Source organism: Phallusia mammillata, chromosome 2, assembly GCF_965637545.1.
Source record: "Phallusia mammillata chromosome 2, kaPhaMamm4.hap1.1, whole genome shotgun sequence".
NCBI lineage: Eukaryota > Metazoa > Chordata > Ascidiacea > Phlebobranchia > Ascidiidae > Phallusia > Phallusia mammillata.
Window position 1 is genome coordinate 29,782,002 of NC_137253.1, and position 25,300 is coordinate 29,807,301.

Below are 25,300 nucleotides of genomic sequence, written 5' to 3' on the forward strand. Positions count from 1 at the left end.
TCTCGTTGACCTGTTTCGACTGGTTAGGTTAAGTTCAACTTAATAAGTTTTGTTCGCGGTGAATATGCACGTAAGAAAAAACTACCTTATAAAATAATGTTTACCAGTTTAGACCTCAAGGATTTTTGACTTTTTAAGGACAGAAGAGTTGTCAGTGTTAATTTAGCTACTTGAAGCAGAATCTGAAATAAACTTTCAGGCATAAAAAACTAAATCGTCTGCCGAAACACAATTTTACGCTCATTGGATATACTACGTAATTAGAAAGCAGTCGCGTGCGTTTGATATCGTGGTAAAACTTTAAAACAGGTCTAGTTGTAACACAGAGGTTTTAAAAGAGTCCGGGTAAAAATATTAGATGCCTCACATGTAAATTATTTGCGTTTAAGGACCGGAAACCGTAAACTGCAAGAAACCATATCGGCCGTATTTCGCCGGAAAATTGAGGTCACGTGACCCAAGCAGGGTGTGTGATTTGTGACGAAGATTGAGAATTGAGATTTTGCGTCTTGTGAATGGAACCAAGCACCGGCAAAGTTTTTTCGGCTTATTTTTGCTCTATCAGGTTGAAAAGATGCGACAGAAGTAGTATTTTGTTACGCACAAAAATTTTAGTGACCGTTAGTAAGAGAAAGTTGTCAATACCACAAGGAAAAATTGCAAAACGTTAAAACCGCGTTTCGGTTGTATTTGATTTAATTGATAATTTTAAAACATTAGGTTTTTTAATTTGTGATTGCAAAATACCACTACAATAAGTTACAGTGTGTTTGTAATGCGTTTGATTTTACCATCGCTTTAAAATGAAGAAATGTTATAAATCAAGGTTTTTGAATTAATTTGGCAGAATAAATATCAGGAGTTGCAAGTATAAAAACCAAAAAATGTACAGTTTTATTATTTTAATGGAGTATCCTGTGTCCTAATGGAGTATCGTAATAAATTTGCATCGTTAGGTAGATTTGTCAGTTATGATATGATTTAGTGTTAAATGGCTGTAGCCGGATACATATTAATGAATATGTATTGAGTGTTGAGACTTACGCTCTGAGTCTAACCCAACATTGATGGTACAACTTAAATGAGTTGCATCTGTAGTTTTTCTGAAGCTGTAAAAAATTATTTTGTGCTATGAATGGTAGATGTTAATTTGAATTGAACTAGAGTTCCTTCTTGAGAAATTCTCGTCGTTCTTGTCGCGAAATTCTTTTGAAAAAATTGAGTCTCGATTCTTGAGAAATAAATAAGAATTTCTCGAGAAAAATTATGTCACAATCATAGACAAAAAGTAAATGTGACAGCTCTTATCACGTGTATTTTTCATTTCAACTCGCATCTAGAGTGCACTGGGCACATTACTTTCTTGTTTTGCTTACAAAACAGCAATTTTTAATGTGCGTTGCCACTAAACATTCACCTTTCCCAGGTAGTAGTCACGCCTGGTTTAGTAAGATCTATAAGTTGCTTCGGTTTTTGCTGTTTTGCCACCGAATCACTACGAAAAAACATATAATCGGAATTTTTTTTGTTTGTTTTTGTTAGAAAATCGGCTGAAATAAAAATTTCGAGACTCAAATTTCTAGGATTTTTAATTTCTTGTTTCTCGAGAACGAAAAAGTCGAGAAATAAACAAACCCTTCAATATTTGTACTGTTTTATTGTTGTGTAAAACTGTAAAGGCTAGGATTTATATTTTGTAATCTATGAGCCACATAAGGTTATGTTCATTGCATTAGAAGGTTAAAAATATTTGCAGCAAGATAATATGTTATGTGGTACCAAGTTACGTTCCTTCTGTTAAAAAAGATTTAAAAAAAAGACAAAAAGATTATGTTGTTTGATACACAAATGTTGGCTTGCACTTTCACTTTCCGTTAACTAAAAGTTTTTAGTATAAATGGTGTTTAATCTATTCTTGTAGATTGTGTCTATATATTTGTTGGTGCACTGCTAATTTTTTCAACTGTTGGGCAAAGTATTTCAAGTGCAAGATGCCGGCAGTTTCGAGGGGAGATGCCATGAGAGGCCTCGCTGTTTTCATATCTGACATTCGAAACTGTAAGTAAATGTGTTGTGAGATTTTTCTCTCTGCAAATTATTTTAGTCAGCATTTGTAAATCGGCTTGTGTTCTATAGCACATTTTTCTATTTCACTTGTTTTGTGAAAAGGAATTTCTCTTGTGACAAGTTTATTTTTTGTGCAGGCAAAAGTAAAGAAGCAGAAAGCAAGAGAATTAACAAAGAACTTGCAAACATCAGATCCAAGTTTAAAGGTGAATTTTATTTCTATAAAATGCCTGGAACTTGACCTTTTAAAGAATACTACAAATATATTTTTTTAGTTTTTTTATGTATATTTTGAAACACTTTCAAACAACACTTGAGAGTATCTTACAATAATAAAATGAATTGACTCCCAAAAAGCTAACTTGCAATAGCCTAAAAGTTTGTCAAACCCTTTTTTATTTATCATGCATTAAGAAGAATTAAAGAGATAAATGTGACATTAGTCGATTAGCTAATGTGCAGTGGATCGCCTGTTGACATAATTACATGTGGTCACGTCTTATACTCGAGACGCCATCAACAGAGTAGAGCAGAGAAAAAATGTAGTTACGTCAACGCACACTTTGTTTCCTGTCGCGGTGCTTTGGGACTTGCGCCCTTTTGGACATTGGGAAGTCATTAATATGCTTACAGTGCCCACCTACTGCATAGGTACTGGTACGAGACCGTGTAGCAAGAAACCTTTTTTGACTGTTAATACAACCATATGTGGATATGGGTACTGTGTCTAACTGACATTTCTATGTCTTAATTTTCTGCAATACCATTTGAACATATTATTTGCCCAAAATTAGTGGATTTTATTCTTTGTCGCCAGCTTTTATAGCCACAAAACCCACTCACAGCTAAGTGTTCTTTGAGTTACAAAGTAGTCCATAGTGCCTGGACTATTTAGAACTAACAAAATATGTCTGGGACATTTGAACCACTCAATTTTATTGTTTTGTTCTCTGTAAGAACAAAATACAATTAAACTGCATATCTATTTTAAAGTTTTGTATCCTATATGCATCAACATTTTTTACTTCATTCATAAAAAAGTTTGGAGCCCCATATATATATTCAAAACACCGTAGCAACCTTTATGCTTGAAGTTACAGCCTGACGAAAGAACAACTTTTAGTTACAGCAAGAATGGCCATGATGCATTGTGTACTTTTCAGGCAACAGTGCAGTGCATTATTTGATTTACTGTGTCATTTAACTGACAGGTCACACTGCCTTCATATTGAGCATTGGTGGGCAATTATTGACTAGTGGTACAGGCTGGTACCAGACCAGTGCATCACTAAATTCCACCTACTAAAATCCTGTTAAATTCAATTTATTGTGGTTGTGTTCAAATGCTAAATCAAAGAGAGTTAATTTACGACACAAACCACCTCAATATACACACATTCAACTATATTCATAAAACTTTAAGCAGTTTAATACTTAAACAAATCGTTTTTACTACACTGATGCATTAATAAAGATGTTCTTCACATTTTGCAATATTGGTTGGTTATAAAATGTGTATTAAGTATATACATTGAAAAATTGTCCAAGAAAGCTTGCTTTTTCCCAATCTCATCCTTTGCCAGTGTTGTGTGTGTTGGAATGGTTGAGGTTGGTGTATTTCCCAGAAGTACTAAAAGAAAAATCAATGAGTAAGTGCCTGTCTGTGTCTGGATAGCAGCAATGAAATCGTCAATGGTTTTGACTTTGAAGTAAATCAATATAAACAGCCACAATACCATTGAGCATTGTATTCTTATTCTGAGGGACATGACTTAATTGAAAAATGCAAACAGCCTAAACCTAGGTTGTTGCCATATGTTTATATATTTACTGATTGAGAAATGTTGGCAATACCTTTTTTGTGTTGTAAATTTTAAGTTTTGCTAGTGTTGGCAACAAAGGCGTGGAGTTTTTGATTATTTGCAAAATTTTAGGGGTGACCTATCAAGGTTTAAGAAACATGTCCTTTGGCAATAGCAATTCTTACTTTTTGCTTTGTGCAACAAACCACAAACACTTTTATCGTAATTTTAGCGTTTATCGTAACTATGACCTTCAAAAATACAAACAACTGACCTTTAAAATTACAAACAACTGAACTGGGGTAACCCAGAGTCATGTATGTGATCTTTTTGACAATATTTTATAGGGGATAGACCAGGGGTGTCCAACCCGTGGCCCGCGGGCGAAGGTTCTCAGTGGCCCGCGCGATATTTTTCGAAAAGACTTATATTATGAACTTTAACGCTTGCTCAATTTATGACGATCTTACATTCCGAGGATTGGCATTTATTGTTTGCTTTATTTATTTGTCAATAGAGTATTACACAACTGTTCAAGTTACTTTTATTACATTACAATGCACATTGTTACGCATCACAATTTCTGCATTGTTACGTCACAATCTTACTCTTGCTTCAAGAGTCAGTCAGTAATATTTCTTGCTTCATTGATGTACATCTGATATCAAACACTCGCCAAAAATGCATTTAGCGGTGAAATATCTTCCACACTCTGCAGTGATATAGATTATGCCAAATAAGAAACAAAAAGCAAGAAATGCTAACAGTATATTCTGAGAAAAGTGGACATGTGGACATACATTTACAGATTACAAATTAGCAGTAAACACTCAAGTGGCCCGCGCAATCATTCGTAAACCGCATGTGGCCCTGTGGCCAAAAAGGTTGGACACCCCTGGGATAGACCGTAAATTGACCCCACATGATTGGTTGTTTGATACTAAGCTATTAATGTGTAAAAATGTTTTTCCAGGTGACAAAACCTTGGATGGTTACAGCAAGAAGAAATATGTTTGCAAATTACTTTTCATTTTCCTGCTCGGCCATGACATTGATTTTGGCCACATGGAGGCAGTCAATCTGCTCAGTTCAAATAAATACACAGAAAAACAGATTGTGAGTGACACATATATATACTTGTTAAAGGCATAGAAAAATCTAATATGACTGGATTCTAAAGTGCTTTTCATACAAACCAGTGCTCTGGTAAAGAAGTGTAATGTGTAAAAAATGTTTTGCAAAGGTTTGTGATTTTGGGGTTACAAAACTGTTTTTTATTTATATGTGTATTAAGTTTTTGAGATAGATAAGTTAATGTTTAGGAAAAGTATACTGTATACTGTAAACTGTTAAATGTTCTTGTATAGCTGTCATGTACCTTTTTGTTCATTTATCACATTGTAAACAATTTTTTGTTACACCAGGGCTACCTGTTTATTTCTGTGTTGGTAAGTTCGAACTCGGACTTGATGAAATTAATCATCCAGAACATCAAGAACGATATTTCATCACCCAAACCTGTCCATGTTAACCTCGCTCTTCACTGCATCGCAAACATCGGATCTGTTGAAATGGCCGAGGCATTCGGTTCCGAAGTACCAAAGCTACTTGTTTCAGCGTGAGTTCATATTCATGGAGACTGTGAATAAATTTTACTATAAACAGAATAAAATGTGATAGACTTTATATTCTCTTTACTTGTTTTTTGAATCGGAAAATTCAGAGTGGTATGCGGCATTATGACAAAATAAGATGTGATTTTGTTGCATGGTGATTAACACCTGCTTTAAATTTGTTCTGCAAGTCAAAAGGTTAAGAGGCCCTGATTTAAATAATGCGTTCAATTTGACTGTCTTTGCCAGTTTGGTGTGTTATGTTTTTGATCCCTAAAGCCTTGTTCCATTTGCTAACCTACATACATTCAAGCCTATATCTAACTATCAACTTCAATGGGGCACATTTTGACTGAGACATGTTGTCAATTTTACGACACACTTATGTAACAAGATAAGCATTCTGATCATTAATTAATCACAACAGGCACCTGTCCACATATAACCTAGTGTGTACAAATTGTGTTTCCACTTGTATAAAACTTTACTGTGCCTTGCAGACAAGCAAATGAGTCAGTAAAGCAGAGTGCTGCATTGTGTTTGCTCCGTCTTTTCCGAACAATGCCCGACTCCATGACCTATGCAGAGTGGGCTTCTAGAGTGATTCACTTACTTAACGATCAGCACATGGTAAGTTCTGACTTGCTGTTTCGATATTTCACTTTAATCTTCTGTTAAATATTGGTTGACTGAATACTTTTGTTTTGTAAGAACAAATTTAGCTTGGTTACTTTTTAAACTGGTATCAATCATTGACCATCGTTTCAAACTACTTTTGCCAGTACGATTTCCAAGTAGTGACCAAAATAATTTTACACATTGAAGTATTTAAAGTTGTTTATTTTACTCAATATTATCACTCAGTGAAATACTTAATCATAAAACAGTAAATACTGTTGTATATGAAATATGTGGTAAAATTTAATGCAGGTTGAGGCATGTTGGTAAATTTTTGGCAAGAATATACATGTTGTGTTACACTTTAGCTTGTTCAGTTTTTTAGGATCTTGATTTTTTTGAAATTTTCCAGGGAGTGGTAACAGCTGCTGTAAGTTTAATACACTCGCTATCACAACACAGTCCGAACGACTACAAGGGATGTGTTTCCCTTGCTGTTTCAAGACTCAGTCGAATTGTCACATCAACATACACCGACTTGCTGGTAGGTTGGATTTTGGGTTTGTTTCTCTATTATGGGGAATTTGTAATCTGCAATGAAGAAAACATGGTTAGGGTAACAGTTTATTTTAATGAGATAAGTTGGTAGATTATAAAATTTTCTGCAAATTAGAGAGTCAACCACCTATTGTATAGTTTTGGGTTCACTTTTTTGTTTAGAAGGGTTTGGGATTGAGATTTTAAAGCATGAAAAGTTTTAGCCTTGGGTTTAGGAATTTACCAAGTTAACATGGTTCAAGCCCCTTTTTTATTTTTTATTCTACCCATCATCTTCATGGCCCCATTAAAATTGAAAAGATTTTGACTGTTCTGTGCATAACAAGCCCTGCTTGTTGTTCTGAAATGAATAATTTTTGTGGTAGCGATCACAAAAATTAGACAGGTTGCATTTTTACTGGGTATGGTCTGATTGGGGTACTGTTTGGGTTTGATGAATTAAAACTAGCCTGTCAAGGTTTCGTTCTGGTTCGGCCCCCAGGTGTAAATATCGCAGCCGAAGTGTGTGTTAAGTTATTGCTTAACTTTGTGATTTTCTTCAGGACTACACCTACTATTTTGTACCTGCCCCATGGCTTAGTGTCAAGCTGCTAAGACTCCTGCAGTGCTACCCTGTTCCAGGTAAAAACATGTCATCGAAATTGGTCATTATTATTCCGGGCAATATTCTGTGTGCTGTACAAAATTTCCTATGTGAAAACATAACAACACTTTATTCGAATAGATAGACACATTTTTAACCGATTAAATTATGAATCATTTCAATCTCAAAATCCAAATTCCAGAAGTTTTTAACAATTACCCTTAATTTTATTATTTTTGTTTTCTATTAAATATGAAATAGGTCATTTTATAAAAAATCGTATCCTACAAAAAAGCAATTTTGCAACTAAATCAGAATTTAAGTTATTTCATATTGGACTGCATGAACTGCTGTATGTATAAACAATATAAGAATTTCAGACATTTTGCAGAATATGTGTTTCATTTTACATTGCACGCTACAAACTCATGTATGTTTTTGTTTTTATTTCAGACGAGCCAGCAATTCGAGGACGTCTGGTCGAATGTCTTGAAACGATTCTTAACAAATGTCAGGAACCACCGAAGTCCAAGAAAGTGCAACATTCCAATGCAAAAAATGCTGTCTTGTTCGAAGCTATTAATCTAATCATTCATATTGACAGGTGAAAGACTGGTTTAAGTGCTGAATACTTATCTGCTGTACTTGAACACATTGACTGCATTACGCATAAAAATGAAATGCTTGGGTTTATTGCTTACAATTTTTTTGTCTGTTGAATTTTTCTAAATCCTTTTCATATATTGTGCTCAGAATGTATTTCGAAGTCAGTTAACATAAAAAGACTAACATAGTTTGTAATTTTGGACTATCTCCACACAATTTATCTGCAAATGTAATTTTATTTTTTGACATTGGATCAACTTAATACTTTTAAAGATCTGTGTTACTTAATTAGTCATGTGAAAATAATGATAGTTTGCTGCAAACAAATACGAAACTCTACATTAAGTTTCATATTCAAACACAGGAACTGGCTTTATATTGCGTGGTGGAATGACAATGCCACTTTGGAGTAAGGAGAATTGGACTTTGTATTGTGACTAACTCCTATCCACTCCCTTGTAAATGTTTTACCACCAAAACTGTTTTGGTGTTGCTTGAAGGATTAAAAAGCTTGTCAACAGTGCCATGAAACTGTAAAATACCATAATTTTGTGTTTCCCACACTATTGTTAAAATTGTGAATATTTTAATCTTCAAATTTGACAAACACAAAAGTTTCACTTACCTTAAACATTCTGTTAGAAATGATAAACACCAAGTCCACTTTATATAACTGGTTGTTTAAATTGCTGTCTTAAACACACAGCATAGTAAACCTATGATATTACAGATATTAATTTTTTTTACAAGATTTTCGGCACATGATCTTTAACAGCTAAGTTATACTATACAAATGATAGTTTCATTGCAGTCGTTTGACATATGTTGCTATCAAAATGGTGTATTTATAAATTATGAATGTGATACATGTAAAGGTTAAATTGCTTCAGGTAATGTGAAAAGATGTGCCGAACTTGCATACATTTTTAATAAAAACAGTTGTTTTTATGTATATCTACTTTAAAAGGAAATATTTCATTTATATTTTGATGAAATATCCTTTCATACTCTTTAGGCTGATTTACTTGATGATTGTTTGTACTCCAGTGAATGCAAATGTCAGCCCAAAACAAAGTTTTTATTTTGGCTTCTTAAAGTGGACATTGTTTTTGAATTCCATTATAATACAGAACATTCGGTGCTCTTATATTTTACCTGTACATTTGGTACTACAACTAAAATTTCCAGATCATTTTACTATGCTACATTTTTTATTCTCTCTAATCTAAGTTTTAAAAATCACTACTTTGGTTTTACAGTGAACCTAATCTTCTTGTTCGTGCGTGCAATCAGCTCGGCCAATTTCTTCAACACAGAGAGACAAATCTCCGCTACCTGGCGCTAGAGAGTATGTGTCTCTTAGCTGGATCCGAATTTTCTGCCGATGCGGTCAAGAAACATCGTGAAACAGTCATCAATGCACTAAAGGTTTGTTTGTGCCTTTTCATTTACTGCTACCGAGGCATTTGATTAATTGCATATAACGGTTATTAGCATAGGGTCCTTAATAGGGATGTGCCAAAACTTGGAAATGTTCTGTTTGGTCGAGCACTGAGCACGCTCGGTGTATTGTGACGTCATAAACACAGCTTTCAAGGTCCTTACCAGCGGTGTGTTAAGCTATACAGACCCCAGAAATACGCATTATTCCAACATCTGACACATTTAATAAAACATTGATTTTTGTTCTTGGATACCCTTTCGAAGACCAGATTTGTATACAGGGCATAAAATATGCAAATTTAATGCTCGGTTCAGTTTGTGCAACTGCTCGGCCGAGCACTAAGCATCAAAAACAGCGATGCTCGGTACCGAGTATCCGGGTTCTGGCTCGGCTCGGCCCATCCTCATTGTAGGCATTTGTCAGGAAAATTGCCCAGATACTCACGTAATCCAGTTATTTGCATAAAAAGCTGGGTAAATTGGTTAGAGTATTAAGCTGCAGTGTTTTAAGCTGTAGAGCCCCAAAAGTATATGTTTTTCCCCCATCTAACACATTTAAAAAACAGTCATTTATGTTCTTGGATATTCTTTTAAATGCTAGTTTTGTATGTTACCAGGGCTTAAATATGCAAAACTAATGCCCGGGTCAGTTTGTGCAACTGCTCGGCCGAGCACCGAACATCAAAAACAGCAATGCTCGGTACTGAGTACTCTGGTTCTGGCTTAGCTTGTCCCTTCCCTAGTTATTTGCATAAAAAACTTGGCAAATTGTTTATTGGGTTATCAGTTTTTGTTGTTACCTTTCACAAAATACTGAAATATCAGTAGCCTTTGTGTGCAAATACTGATCAGTTAAAATTGTGTTTCAGACGGAACGAGATGTTAGCGTCCGACAACGAGCAGTGGACTTACTTTATGCAATGTGCGACAAAACTAACTCTGAAGAAATTGTCGCTGAAATGTTGGATTACCTAAAAATCGCAGATTATGCCATTCGAGAAGAAATGGTAAGCACTCTATTGTCTTTTCCATGTTTTGCAATGAATACTTGTCTAGATTAGGGCTTCTCAAACTGTGGGTCCAATTGGGGTTGAGAAATAATTTTGGAGTAGCGAAACATTATGGGTTATTATGTGAGTCAAAATAAATGGTCACATAGAAATTTCTGTTATAAAATAGGGTCGCAGAGCAAGAAAGTTTGAGTAGCCCTGGTCTAGATGGACACTGTTAATCTGCCAAAGCATAATATGGAACTGGTGTTTTGCCAAGCTTTCGCATGCAGTTAGAATAGGTTATGAAAATCTGTTCTAAACTGGAATTTCATTGGGCACCACATTGAGCTTTTTTCTGAGTGAAACTTGTTTGTAGGAAGCCCTAAAGATATTTATCCTTGCCATGTATTTATTGCTGTGTAGAATGAACATGCAACTTTAGAAGTTATCGTTACAATTGATTTTTGCTGTTGCAAAAACTAGTTTATTGACAGATATGGAAAGATTTATTACCTAATGACTTAAATGAGTGCCTTTGAATAGTTTCAGTGTTAGAAAGTAAACTGCTTTTTGTCTATTTGTTTTGATTGTATAATTTTGGTGCCTAAAAACTGCAGTTTCTTTATAAATGAGTTGACTCTATTGAGACAGACAGGAGAATTGAATTCAAATGGTCCATTATAACTTTACATCCTTTATTAGCATAATTTGCCTTATGCTAGTGGCTCTGACCTTTCAGTGATTTGTAAAGCCTGGCTTGTGTTTAGAAAAAAATCAATATCTGCTCTGGCAAGTTGTATTTTGGCACAGATACAGTGATCAATAATTTGCTGTGCAGAGGTTACATTCTACATGCCAGACAATGCCTTTTAAAATAATTACTATCATTTGTATCTATGTTTTCATACACTGACTATTGTGAAAGCAAAAGTAGTGAAATACAATTATACAGTCTATACAGTAAACCTTGGTTAATCTAGACCAAGGCTCGGCAACCCCTGGCACGCGTGCCAAGGTTGGCACGCGAGGTGGTTTTTCATGGCACGCCAACAGATTTGCGTGTTCATATGAAATAACAATTTACCCTGTTACACTGGTTGTTTATGCTTTTTATCATGCCATTGTCTTAAAATTCAGCCTTACATGCGCAAAACACTCTGCTTTCTCTTTATTATTGATATCTGCTGGCACGAACCACAATTATTTTGAAAAACGTTGGCACGCGAGGCCATTAACACATGGAAATAACAAGTAAATTGGCATGCGTCGCCAAAAAGGTTGCCGACCCCTGATCTAGACCCATTAGGACTAAAAAAATTGTCAGATTTAAGTGAAAATATGGATTAACTGATCTCAAGTAGTTAAGGCTATATCACATGACAAATTATTAGTACCTCGAGTTTTGTCTGAATTAGACAAAGATCCGATTTAACCGAGGTTACTGTATGTTTGACCAAGTTAACAAGTTCTACTAGTTATGATGGTAAAACATGACATTAAGAACTAAAGTAACCTCTACCAATTTGTTATCTACTTTGACTTTTTAATTATATAAAGTTTGCAAGAATAAATTTATATGTCTTGCATAAAGTTCAGAAAGTTAAATATGATATGCAACATTAAAAAAGAGGTTATGTGCCTAGATTTACCTTACTAATGTTCAACCAATGGCTGAAGAGAAATTATTGGGGTTTGGTGTGATGATAACGGCTAAGAAACACTGACTCTTATGTGTGTCAAATGATTAAACTTTAAGGAGCTGTTGTGTTACTAGCTGTGTTACACAGTTGTACAGCCTTACTATTACTGTATGTCTTTTCTTATGTATTTACCTAAATTTGACAGTTTTCGGTCATTGTTTCAGTGAAAACTTTGATTTTTAGGTGTTAAAAGTTGCGATTCTGTCTGAGAAGTATGCTTCCGACTATACTTGGTATGTCGATACAATTCTGCAACTGATTCGAGTCGCTGGTGATTACGTATCGGAGGAAGTTTGGCATCGAGTTATTCAGATTGTCATCAACCGTGACGACGCACAAGGCTATGCAGCAAAAACTGTTTTCGAGGTAGAAACATGAAAAATAAAAAACCCTAACCAGTGATTAAATCAATATTGGTGTGTATGTGATTATGAATCCCCTCCAATACAAACAAATCTAAATAATCTCTTAACCAATTTGTCAAGGCGATTTGCCAATGCATATGCAAAGACATTTTCTTAAGAGCTACTATAGGGATTTACAATCTGTATGAATAACAAAATTGTCTAAAAAAACATACAAATATTTTTTCATGTTTAAAATAAGTTCATTCCATTGTTTTGGTCTTTCAAATTTCAAAAGGTGAACTTCTTAAATCAAATCCAGTCAAAAATACATCTACAAGAATTCAAAATTCAAAGACCTGAGGTCCCTAAAATAGCAACAAATTCAGTTGTTTCAAACTTTTACACACATATATCATAACACTGATACGCAATAAGTTTAAATTTACTAACTTTTGAAGTTTTTGTGATTTTCTCTGCGAACCCAGTCTAAATAAAATCCTTTTTAAAAAATATTCTCTATATTGTAGAATCTTCAAGCCCCTGCATGTCATGAGAACATGGTAAAAGTTGGAGGTTACATTCTTGGGGAATTTGGCAATCTCATAGCAGGGGATTCCCGTTCGTCTCCCCTTGTTCAGTTCAATCTTCTTCATTCCAAGTTTCATCTTTGCTCCCCCGCAACGCGAGCTCTCCTACTTTCAACTTACATAAAATTTATCAACCTGTTTCCTGAGATCAAGCCAACCATTCAGGTTTGTTTTGTAATTTCAAGATTCTTGTTTAAGGGTTGTGTTTGAATAACTACATTGAGTCTGAGTTGGGGGTTAGAAAGTCAAATTATAAAAATTATCAAATTGTACTCCAATGATTTTAGGTGTGTTCTGAAAAATGATTTCCATGACATGCTTGTGTGATCTTGTTGCTATATTTTTCTTTTAAAAAATATAAATATTGACTCATGTAGTAAAAGTAAAGCTTGTGTATACATTCCCTTTTTAATTGTTTCTTTTTATTACTTAGTCGCAGCACTCTACTATTGTCATGCTAGGTTGCTAGCAAACACAATTGTAAATCAGTTTTTTTTTAAAGTGCTTAAACATTTCAAAAAATCTTAGGACATTGAATTAACATGTTATTGTAAGCACAACTGCGTACTCAATGCCTTTAACAGCAGTTGGACAAAGTCTGGTTAATATTTTACATTCACATGTCTAAACGTTTTGTGATTGTCAGAATGTTCTCCGAAACAACAACCAGCTGCGAAATGCTGACGTAGAGCTCCAGCAGAGGGCGCTAGAGTATTCCCAGTTAAGTTCAATAACGTCACAAGATGTGCTGGCCACTGTGCTCGAAGAAATGCCTCCGTTCCCTGAAAGGGAATCCTCAATATTGGCAAAGCTTAAAAAGAAGAAACCAGCATCTGCACAAGTATGACCTGATTGATTTTTCAATTTGTTCTGCAGTGAACCTCAGTTAACCCAGACCCGTTCGGATCGAACGATTTGTCCGGAATATACGAATATCCGGATTTACTGATGCAATTGGTTAAAGCAGTGGTTCTCAACCTTTTTTGTCACATTCCTCCCTTTCCCTATTTTTGAACTATTCATTCCTCCCCATAAGACGAAAAACAAATATAACATAAAAAATTATAGCAATTTGAAATAGTCCTTATAATTAGGGATGCCTATTTTAGAATCCTTTACAAATATTCTGTAACATTTTCAATGTAATTGTTTTACAGCTTTTAAAAATTCCTCCCCTTAAATCATAACATTCCTCCCTAGGGGGGAAATCCTCCCCGGTTGGGAACCACTGGGTTAAAGCCTTACCACATTACAAATCATTTGTAAATCAAGTTTTAACCAACTTGGGCAAAGAGTTAACCCGATTAACTGAATTTGGTTTAATCGAGGTTTGCTTCATCAAATATTTTTTGCACTTTGCACTGTAATTGTTATAAATATATACATGTGTTATTATTTCTGTTCAAAGAGACAATGTTGTAAAACGCTAAAATAAGCAAAAATATGCCAGAATTTTTACTTTACAAACAACTTGTATGAAATTCACATACCCCATGCAATTAAACTGATTTTGCGATTAAGTGGATTCATCTGTGTGAACTTTATATAACCAACAGTAGATTTACAGAGAAAACTAATTTTTCAGGCACTTGAAAAAGATGAAGAGAAACATAAAAAATCTCCAGCAAGTGTCGAAAATCACGTTGAAACTAAAGAAACACCACCACCTATTACAGTAAGAAGTTAACTCTTTTAGTTTTGCATTCAGATTAAACCATCATGCAAAACAGTAGTAGCAGTTACTTGTAGAAAAATCTTAAAATATTATGCAATTGAGTATTAAATCATTCTGTGCAGAGTTGCAAGTTGGGCCGGGTTCGGGCTTAGGTATTTTTGAGAAAACGGGCCTGACTTTACGTTCCCTGTCTGTCGTGTGTTGTTTTTTTTGAAAAAATTCCCTCAACTAAGTAACAAGTCTCTTGCTTTGACCTAATACCCACCCTACTTTAAAAAGTATTGTTTACCCCATTGTCTACTATTGTTCGTTGTGTTTGTTGTCTTTCTCTTTTTTCTTTCTCGTCTTTTGTTGCAAGGCTTTCGTAGGCGTGTCAATCAAAATTTTGGGCCTAAATGGGCTTCTCCAAAACGTTTCGGGTTCGGGCTCAGATTTCGGGCCCACTTGCAACTTTGATTCTGTGTTTCACTCTGTAACCCTGTTTACCCTACTATCCCTTAAAATAGGTGAAGTTTTAAACAAGGCTGGATTTGGATAAAATAGAACAGTTTATGGAAAAAAATTTAGGTGTCAGTTGATGTGTTTTTTCTATAGCCCCTCTGTAACCTCACTAGCCCCCTAAGAATGCATAAATTTTTCAAACAGTGTCTGAATTGGGTGAAAGTTGATAGAATACACCTTTTTTGATTGAATTTTTAACTTTACCAGAATTCAAACTCCGTTGACCTTCTCGGTCTTGGGACTCCAGCGGCTGCACCAGAAACCAACAACACTAATGCATTGTGGGACGTATTTGGGGGAAGTCCCGCTCCTGAAGAGCAAGTCATTGATGTGAACATGAGCAAGTAAATTGAATTTTACCATTTACAATTAAGGATTTTTATTGGTGACTTCCAGAATATAGCGACTATTTATTTGTGTTTTTGTTTTATAAGATTTCCAAACGTTTCAGTTTATATTTAATTTTATTGAGCATACTTCCAGGCCAGTATATAGTGACAATGTATTTGTTTTTTTATAAGACTTCCCAATTTTTTTATATTTAAAATTATTCAGCATGGATACTTCTTTTTAATAAATTTTTTATTTGTCTTGTACAAAACTATATCAGTCATGTTTGAAAATGGGTCTTAACACCACAAAAAAATCCCCCGACCCCACTTGGGGTTGTGTTTTAAACCCCACTCTTTACTTTTGACCCCTAAGAACTGAGGAGAACCCTGGGGTTCCAGCGGCCGGATCAGAGCCCCCAACTACCGCAGCAAATGAGACCCAATATCTGACAAAGTAAGGAATGGCTTTTTGTGTGGTGGGGTGGCAAAAAACAAAACAGAGGCTTTTGCCCGTTTTTAAAATGTGATTTCTGCGCTGCAATAGGAATATTGAGGTTGTCAGATAATTTGAATCAACTTCATTTTTGTGCAGTTTTTGCAAATTTTAAATTTTTTCCATTTTTAAATATGTGATCTGCGAATGTAAATTGGCAAAATTGATTTTGGTAAAGATTCTAGAATATCAACCTGAAAGTTTGAACTATGCTTTGCTTTATCAAGGTTTTTGAGCAAAATGTTTATTTTAACCAACCAAAAATTCAGTTCGAGGTACATTTCATTCATAAAATGAAAACTTTTAAGTTGTAGCTGCTTTTGTCACTGCAAATTTATCTCTCAGGCATTCTTAAGCAAAAAAGAAACTAAATTAACTCATATCTTTGGCTTAGCATTGAATCATTGCTGCCTGGATTTGATATCCCAAACCAATTGTCTTCTGAACAACCACCAGCAGTTGAACTACTTAATATTGGGTCTAACACATTCGATGAAGGTACACTAGTTACCCAGCCAGCACCAGAGCTTATATCTGGGATTGGTGACATAGATTTTGCCCAAACAAGCCAAGTTGGGTCTGATGTTTGTGCTGACGTTTCTGATTCTGATTGGTTTGAAAAGTAAGGGTAGTTCAGAGCAAGACATGTCTTCATTCTTGTTGTTGTGGTGTCCCAGGTTTGGTTTCGATCTCCATTTGTTCTCTGTCCCTGTTGTTAGTCCAGTATTTGTAGTTTGTCCAGTAGACCTTAGTTGTAGATTTGATAAATAACTTACAAAGGTTTATGCTTCGGTAACTGTTTTATGTTCAGAAAGTGTTAAATGTTACTACTATTGAGACTTAGTAGACTGATATTTAACAAATGCCCTTCTCTTGTAAGTCCATTAAACATTCTCAATGCTTGCTTAGAAGAATAACTGGAAGTCTAAATTTGGATTTTGGTATACTGTAATGACAAATTGTTGTAGTCTAAAGAAACTTGTTAAGCCAGTTGTTATTTTAAGTCATAGGTCCAGTTTAGTAACTGTTTTTTAAAATTACAAACTTTTTGGATGGAATTTAATACGTTTAAAACGCAATAAATTTATACAGTTAAATTCCAATAGCCTACGTTTTTTGATGTTTCGACATATCATCTTTAAATATTTCAACAGTATTAAACACCATAAAATAATAGTGTTTATGTTTCTGTCCGTTCTACTGTTAGATATTGTTTGGGGCAAATGGGACGAAAATCCTTTTTATCACATCAAATATAGTAGGACAGTTACTGCTATAGCAATTTATACCATTGTAATTTCTGTCATGTCAGTAACTGTCCACAATACATATATTCGAACAAGCTGTTACTAACGTGCTTAATTTAAGATTTATCATTTATCAACAAAATGGAATTTTCCAATTTATTTTAATTTCTTCCGATTTTGTTTCATCATCGGGCAAACCATGCAAAGTGACGTCATATCGTGACGTCGAAATTAGCATTTGAAACCATAAGCAATTAATTAATTATCCGCGAAAATTGCAATCAATCAGCAACTGTCAAAGGGCCTTGCATAACACATTAAATTCACTGTGCATTGTTAAAGACAATAGCCATTGTTGCGATTGAATCGTCTGGAATGCAATTTATTCCGTATGTAGAATATACAGTAAACCTCGGTTAATCCGGACCCGTTTAGACCAAAAACTTTGTCCCGATTAGGCGAAGATCCGGATTAACCGATGTCGATTAGTTCAAGCCTTACCACATAACAAATCATTTGTACCTCGAGTTTTGTCCGAAATAGGCGAAGATCCGGATTAACCGAGGTTTTGTATTCAATTTTCACACTTTACTGTTTTCAAATTAGAAACAGTTTGAAACAATGCCTGCGTTTAGTAACTTCACGTTTAACTATGGCTTTTAAACACGTTTGTATTGCTGTTTACAAAAAAACCCTATCACAACTCACATACTTGTGTTTTTGGGTCAGTATTGAACATAATTTCACAGTTGGTTGTGTAACTCATGGTTTAGGTAGAAACCTCAACTTCTTACATTTGAAGAAACATGTTTTTTTATTGTTTTAACTCTTTCTTTGTTTTTTTAGGTTCCTTTTCAAAAACAGCGGAGTTTTGTTCGAGAACGACTTGCTTCAAATCGGAGTAAAATGCGAATTCAAAGATCAGTACGGTATGTTGTATTATACTCTTGCTATCCAGTATAACAAATGTGGGAGACAGTGATTTGGTAGGGGATCACCCCTACTGCTAAACAACTGTCTTGTGCAGCATACGAGGCAGGCAACAGTGCTTGTGATTCGACTTTCGACGGTTTTACCGCTAAGCCTGTGTATCTTAGTCGGTACAGCGCGAGTCCCGAAAAGACTCCTGTCGTGGGTTTGAATTTTCCTAGCCTGTACCTTGGCATTGCCGGGAAATTCTTGGTGACCTGCTGATTTGGTGTGACGCCAATGGGCCTGACGTACCGTGATTTAACTGTAGAAGACAGAATAGCCAGACAGCTCACATAAATGTTTCACTAATAATGACGACATGGATTGCTAAAATGTCTGCGATAAAATGTATTTCCTGCAGAGTTGTAGGTCGTGTTTGCGTTGGACCTAAGTTTCAACAAAACGGACTTGATTCAGCTTCGCTTATAGCTTTGAAGAAAATGTTTACACACGCGAATATGTAGTTCGCATTGTTTCTTTTTTGTTTTTGAAACGTGCTTTCTGATAAGTGTCATTGTATGACATCTAACGTGGTGCTGGTTTGCAAAGCATTTAAAGTCTTTTTTCTGCAGGTCGTGTCGGTTTATTCTTCGGCAACAAAACTCCGACCCAACTCAACCATTTCTCGGCTTCAGTTACTCTCACCGATGACCAACAGGGAAAAGTAAGTCTACGTTTTTCAACACTTAATTAAATACAAGCTGGTTTAAACCTTTTAAGTTCAGCAGGTGGTATTTACTCAAGGTCAAATAGTTCTGCAACTTTTTCTTCTCGCGAAAAAGTTGCATCTTCTCAAAGCTTAGTAAAAAAGTTGTGACGTCACATATTTTTAATATTATGACGTCATTTGACCGTTGCAAAAAATGTTATTTCATTTGATCGTGATAAAAGACTATTGACGTCACAAAACTGTTTTTATAGATGTAAGGCTGCAAAGTTGTGTTAAGGCTGATTGTGACGTTACAAAGTTTACTGTTATACGTTTATGATGTCACTCAACAAAAATTAAACCCTGAAAAGTCCCTCATCTGCCTTTGCTTAAAATCTTCATTTCGATTTTGTTTTTCTTTCGCCAGTTGGTCGTAGCAACACAGAAGGAAGCTCCATCACAAATCGACGGTGGTGCTCAGGTTCAACATTTCCTTAACATGGAATGTGTGAGTCTATTCTCTGACGCCCCGGTGCTGCGGATCAGGTCAGTAATGTCATGTGGAAATGTTTTATGTGTACTTCGTTGTGTGGCCGAAAATGCAGGACGTTTTTTACTTCGTTCTTCTATTTCATTGACTTGGTGTTATTATCTCCAGAAGAAATGCGTCAGCAAAACGCACGAAAACATTTTACTCGATGCCCATCTTTAAAGTCCGGTGTTAGAATAGGTCGATATCATCTAATCTAAAGCCTTTGCAATTATTATCAAAGCTCTGTACCGGGTAGATGCAAACCTCGGGCCAGAGTCGTGTGTCCGAGCATTTTGGGGCGGGTTTGGGCTTGGGTTTAAATAAAACGGACTGGATTCGGGACTGACTTTACACTTGGCCACATTTGTGTCGTAACTTTGGGGTTACAAATAAGTTGGGTAGAATCGTAGAACTATAATTTCAGCGTGCCTTGGTTATTACAACAAGTTTTTGAGTAAATGGACAAAGTTTAAATTGATATTTTCTAATCTCAGATACAACCACCAAGGGGCTCCCCACTCGGTGTCGCTAAAGCTACCCGTGCTGATCAACAAGTTCTTCGAGGGAACCGATATGGATGCAACTAACTTTTTCGGCAGATGGAAACAACTGGGCCAGTAAGATCACAACAATTCAAACTCTCCTATATAACCCTGTAGTAAAGATCTCGCGTTTTTCGTTGTACAAATAGAACACAACGCATGAGGGTTTAACCTTTTAAACTATGAAAGAAACGCACGAAAAATAAAAACCTTAAAAGGCGAAAAACAAACAAACTTTTTTTTACCAGTTTTTAGTTTCATGTCACATTGACGTTAGTGGTTTAAAAATATTTGATCTGGTTATGTGACTGAAATATTTTTTTGATTTTCGCAGACCAGCGCAGGAATGCCAGAAAATCTTCCAAGCGAAATTTCCCATTGATGCCAGTTCCACCAAACTCAAACTTACTGGTAAGCGTTGTGTGTTTAATCCTCCTAATAGGTTTTGTTATTTGACAAGCATAAAAACACCTTGTCGAATAAACAAATTGGCAGCCATGTTAGTATTTGGAAATTTTTACATGCCGGATTTTATTTGGTTACATGCTGTGGCATCTTCTGTGAATGTAAATATTGTAATAATACATCTATATTGTCGGCTTACCAAAGTTTTAATTAAGTGCTTAGAGAATCTATGGGGCATAATTCAGCTATATGCAGCCCACTTAAGTCATTAAAAAATATTTTTTTAAGGTGTTTAAAAACATAAATAAAATAAAATGCAGACATCATCACAATTTAATCTTTTCAATTTATTTTTTTCATTCTGTTCAGGTTTTGGAATTGCTTGTTTAAGCGGAATTGATCCGAACCCAGAAAACATGGTTGGAGCTGGAATTGTGAAAACCAAAGATTTGCAAGTTGGCTGTCTTCTTCGTCTCGAGCCGAACCAAGCTGCCAGGGTAAGGATCTCCCGTTTAACACAATCTCCTATTCTTAACGTCTTTGTACATGTTATAAATTGTAACGGTGTCTCAAAATCACCTGGCAAAATTTTCGCACTGTACAGACTGAAATTCATGTAAAACACAAGTCGTCCAATACATTACGCAATGAAGCCAATTTGTAATAGACGCTGTCTTGAGTCCAAAGTAACACAGCGGATATAGGGTAAAAAAGACAAAAAATGTCTGATTTTTGCAAACCAATGTGGTTTAACGCGAATTGAAACTTTTGGGTTCTAACATTTTGTCAAATCAAATTTACGTTAAAGCTCTTCAGTTTCTAAAAATCAGGCAATTTATGTGTTTTCATTAATACCTGTATTATTTTGGACACATAATGGGTCCATGAGGCGCTATCGCGTAACAATGTGTTGGACAATTTGTGTTTTATATTTGTGCGCTGTTTTTGATCAAGAGGGTGGTGGTTACGTCACACTCATTACGTAACAAATCGATTAGTCGAAGTTTTTGAAACTTAAATACTCCCTATTTCACTACACTCCAATTAAAACCTACTTCCTAACTAATTTTTTTTTAAAAAACTGACTTCCTTATCGTACTATCCCCCTCAGGCTGCTAAATAAATAGTTCAGCTCTTTGCGCCACTTATCGAAATTTAGCTCAAAGCGGGTCTGTCGTGAGGGGTAAAACTAATAACACAGGAACTCACAATACGCCCAGTTTAGGAATTTGCAGTAGCTGGAGCAACGGAGCATTTGCGTTTATAGTGACAATGATACAGCAATTTGCAACATGCTGACTATTATTGTCGCCGTAAACGCCCACACTCCGTTGTGCCCCCTACCGGAAATTCCCAATCCAGGCGTCTTGTGAGTTCCTGTGTTAGTAGTTTTGCCGCCGTGGGGTATGTTGTAAGTTGCTACCCAATTTCATGCTTTATTATGGGTCCCCTTCCCTGAAGGGGACACATATTGTTTTTGTCCGTATTTTTTTTTTCTTTTTTCTTTTTTCTGTCTAACGCTGGCTTGTTAGACGCGTTTGGTTAAGAAAGAGTGTTTCAAATTTATTCAAATTTGCACAGATGTTAGTTATTAATCCGAGTTTGGTCCCCGTGAAATTTGACCCCAAATGACCCAGCGGTTCACCCACAGACCCCCAAAACGTAAAATGTTTAAACGCTCGTTTGGTCAAGAAAGCGTGCTATAAATTTATTGAAATTTGGACAGATGTTAGTTATTAATCTGAACTTGATCCTCCAAAAGTTTGACCCCGAATGACCCAGCGGTACACCCACAGGCCCCCGAAACGTAAATGTGTCTAACGCTCGTTTGGTCAAGAAAGACACTGTAGGCAGAAGTCCCAAGAGAGTACGTTTACGAATAATAGGGCAGAGCGGGAGGGCTCGGCTTGACGTCGGACAGACGTTTTACGAGAGGTCGTTTCGGTGATTAGATATCAGCTGTTTTGCACAGCAATGCTATGTCGTTTTATTAAGTTATCACTCACATTTTCAGTTTTGGCAAAGGTTTCACACCTATGACGTGATTTAAACCTAATAACCGTGCTTCGGTTTCGTATATGTCAAGCAAAACTTTGTTAATCAGACTAAATATGAAAAAATAAACTTGACTTTTTTGGAAGATAATTTTTTTTAAATGCTCGTTGTCAGGTTGGCTGCTGCATGACCACGAGTTACTTAAGGTCAATTAGTAGGTATTACTAACACAGTTCAGAACTTTCTTTCGTCATAACGTAGCGTTTTTTTTAATCAAATACTCAAGGCATGTATAAATTAGGTGAAACAGTGTTGTTGAACACTAAGGACGGCGTGCTATTGAAAACGGTGTCAAAAGGCCAAACAGTCGTTTGGTGTGTGCACCCTAAAAGGTTACTACAGGTCAATGGTACTCGTTTTGCGAAACAAAGTTAAATGAAAAACAATTTGTTATGTATACACTTGCAGCAAATCGCTTTTTAATTTAAAGTGTCTGTAACACAACTGTTACAGCTTTCTAGAAAAAAATTGTGTTTAAAACCCGACCTTGGACGACAACATCTGGGTCAAAGCAAGAGATTAAATTGAAAGTATTTGTTTCGTTCTTTTTTAATGTTTTTGTAATTATACGACAATAATAGTGCAAAAAAATACAAACAAATTTTTTTATTGTTGGGTTAATGTTTGTAAAAATTTGTTCTTAAGAATTAAAAAATCACCGCAACATTTGTTTACCGTAAATCCGCACAAACACGCGTGTGGGGACCCATTAGTTTTTGTTTACAAAAACAATCATATGTGTAGATCAAATGATGTGTATAGTAAAATGGATAAATATCGTATAGAATATATAATATGGAAGTATATCAGAAAGCCACCATTCTAGTTTTCTTTGTTTCTGCAGATGTACCGTCTTACTATCCGCGCAAGCAATGGCGTTCTCTCCCAAACGCTATGCGATCTCCTGGAAGACCAATTTTAATCCCCAAGACAGTGCCAAGCATGTGAACCCCAGCTGAAAAAAACTCGCCACCGGAGCGCCCCCATGTGGGCAAACTTTGCGATTTATCTGCTTTGCGTAGTAGTAAAACGGAAGGTCTCGTTTGCTTTGGGGAAAAAATGTCGTTTTTTTATTCTGCTGACGTCACAATTCTTCCTGATGACCTCACGATTCCGGTCATATTCTTTTTAAATGTGAAATTCTTGGTGATGCTCAAACTGCTGGGTGATGGTTTTTCACTTTTCTTGCTGAACATTTTAATAGACATCGGAGGAAAAAATGTGCTTCTAGAACTTGATCCCGAATTTGGGAGCTACCTTAACTATAACGACTTTGGCCTCTAATTTAACAAATGCAATTGATTCATTGTGACACTTTTTGATTCACCCTGCTCCACAATTACATTTTGCCCGCAAATGCTTATCGGTGGGGAGACACCTTCGGGTACTGCCCCCTAACGTCACGAACGTATTTTGCGGAAGCGCCTCAATAACAATCATCAACATTATAGAGGTTTCGTGTATTAGATATTCGACGACATTTATATCTATTCTATCTATATATGCTTTCGTTTGTTTGTTTTCGTGTATGTGAAAGTATGCGCCCTACAAAAACCCATCTGCCCCCAATTTTACCCCTTGCACCCCTTTTTCATATATATTGTTACGATCTATGCCCCGTATGTGACCTTGTATTACGGTCGTCGTGGGTTAGGGGGGCATTTGCCATCCCTGCGTGCGCATAAAGTGAATTTCTGGTAATGGTAAGATTAAAGGACCAAAGTTTTTGGCATTTTCACTGACCAAAAACATTTCTTTTGCGAGACATATTAGCTCAACAAACGTTTCTTTTTTGGCAAGAGGTTTCTTTATTTCACGTTTATTAATACTTAAAATATAAAAGTTAATGTCAAGTATGGAAAAAAATGTCGATTCTTTACCTGCATATGATGTTTCCTAATTTTAATTTTCCCAATTGCACCACTACTAACCTATAAATGACGTTCAAAAATATCCTATGATTTCTATTTACACGTAGTGACGTCACTGAACGACTTTCTTATTAGAGAATGCTTGCTGCCGAATTGGGCGTCGTAACTTTTCTATTTTCCGCTAGGTGACCCCTCAAACTGTCTCCAACAACTTTGTATAAGCGATTTACAATTCTTGTGCTTTGGGTAATTTTGGTTTTAAAATTTAATTAATTTTGCACCAGTACCTATAATGTCCCTTTTTAAGGGTATCTATCTGTCTTTGAGTGTTTTTTCTTCACTCAAATCGGACCACTCACATTTAAGACTTATTAAAGTAAGGTTTCTCCACCTATATTCGCTCTTATTTGTAGCTGTACCTGCTATACTCTCGACTTGAGTATGAGTGATATGTAACACTTAAGCCAAGCCGAATCACTTACAGCTAAGACTGAATTCACTCAATTGTCGTTAATTCGCGACCGTACCTTACATATTATTTTCGCTATTCGTCTTTAATAGAGACATTACAAAATATTTATTCCGCACTATGTACAAAAAAACTGCAAAAGATATATTTCACGCGTAACCCCATTGGTGCATATCCTTCACCCAACTCAAATAACGGTGTTTCACACAAAAAGAAAACGTCTCCTGCCAAACTAGAGGGTCCCCAAGCGGTGGAACTGAATCACCAAGCCGTCGTTGTTGTACTATTTCATTTACTCGCATCTTCTCCCTCTCTTATCTTCTATTATATCAACATTTTTCGTGTGTTTTTTTTCGTGTACAAACCCGGTTAGGAATCATGCCATGCGAAAACGTGACTACGAGAAGTCGTCTGTGAGTTTAGAGTAGATTTGAACGAGATTATTCGTTCGAACCCCACTTAGGGTTCATCACAGTGGTTTAGATGTTTTTGATAAGTTGACTGTGTGTTATGTTAGTGCGGATATTTTCAAGTGAGGAACAATCTTACCCAAAGAAGTTATATTGGCGTGTTTTGGGTGGGCAGAAATGAAAGATTTTGAAGCCAAGTTTTAGCACAACAACTGTGTTTATGTATTTAAA

General features: G+C 35.8%; 1 protein-coding gene across 3 annotated transcripts; it reads left to right on the forward strand.

The window, feature by feature from the left end:
* Positions 1–1,903: 1,903 nt before the first annotated feature.
* LOC145215427 (AP-2 complex subunit alpha-2-like) lies at positions 1,904–25,056 on the forward strand. Of its 3 annotated transcripts, XM_080084129.1 has the most exons (24): positions 1,904–2,058; positions 2,205–2,273; positions 4,843–4,985; positions 5,294–5,487; positions 5,983–6,112; positions 6,513–6,644; positions 7,201–7,279; positions 7,695–7,845; positions 9,107–9,275; positions 10,160–10,297; positions 12,166–12,348; positions 12,857–13,081; positions 13,563–13,757; positions 14,502–14,591; positions 15,300–15,436; positions 15,798–15,878; positions 16,312–16,539; positions 18,011–18,093; positions 18,709–18,800; positions 19,213–19,331; positions 19,812–19,934; positions 20,194–20,270; positions 20,634–20,761; positions 23,164–25,056. In XM_080084129.1, exons 1-24 carry the CDS (start codon positions 1,992–1,994, stop codon positions 23,239–23,241), a joined length of 3,111 nt encoding a protein of 1,036 aa, XP_079940255.1. In that variant the 5' UTR covers positions 1,904–1,991; the 3' UTR covers positions 23,242–25,056. The 3 variants fall into 3 exon arrangements, with proteins under 3 accessions (XP_079940255.1, XP_079940256.1, XP_079940257.1); XM_080084130.1 differs by lacking the exon at positions 16,312–16,539; XM_080084131.1 differs by lacking the exons at positions 15,798–15,878; positions 16,312–16,539.
* Positions 25,057–25,300: the final 244 nt, after the last annotated feature.

Bases quoted from the DNA above. Each gene is read 5' to 3' on its own strand.
- LOC145215427 (XM_080084129.1), top strand. From the start codon at position 1,992: ATGCCGGCAGTTTCGAGGGGAGATGCCATGAGAGGCCTCGCTGTTTTC. The intron at 7,846-9,106 runs GTGAAAGACTGG...TTGGTTTTACAG, and splicing joins CTAATCATTCATATTGACAG to TGAACCTAATCTTCTTGTTC. The intron at 14,592-15,299 runs GTAAGAAGTTAA...TAACTTTACCAG, and splicing joins AAACACCACCACCTATTACA to AATTCAAACTCCGTTGACCT.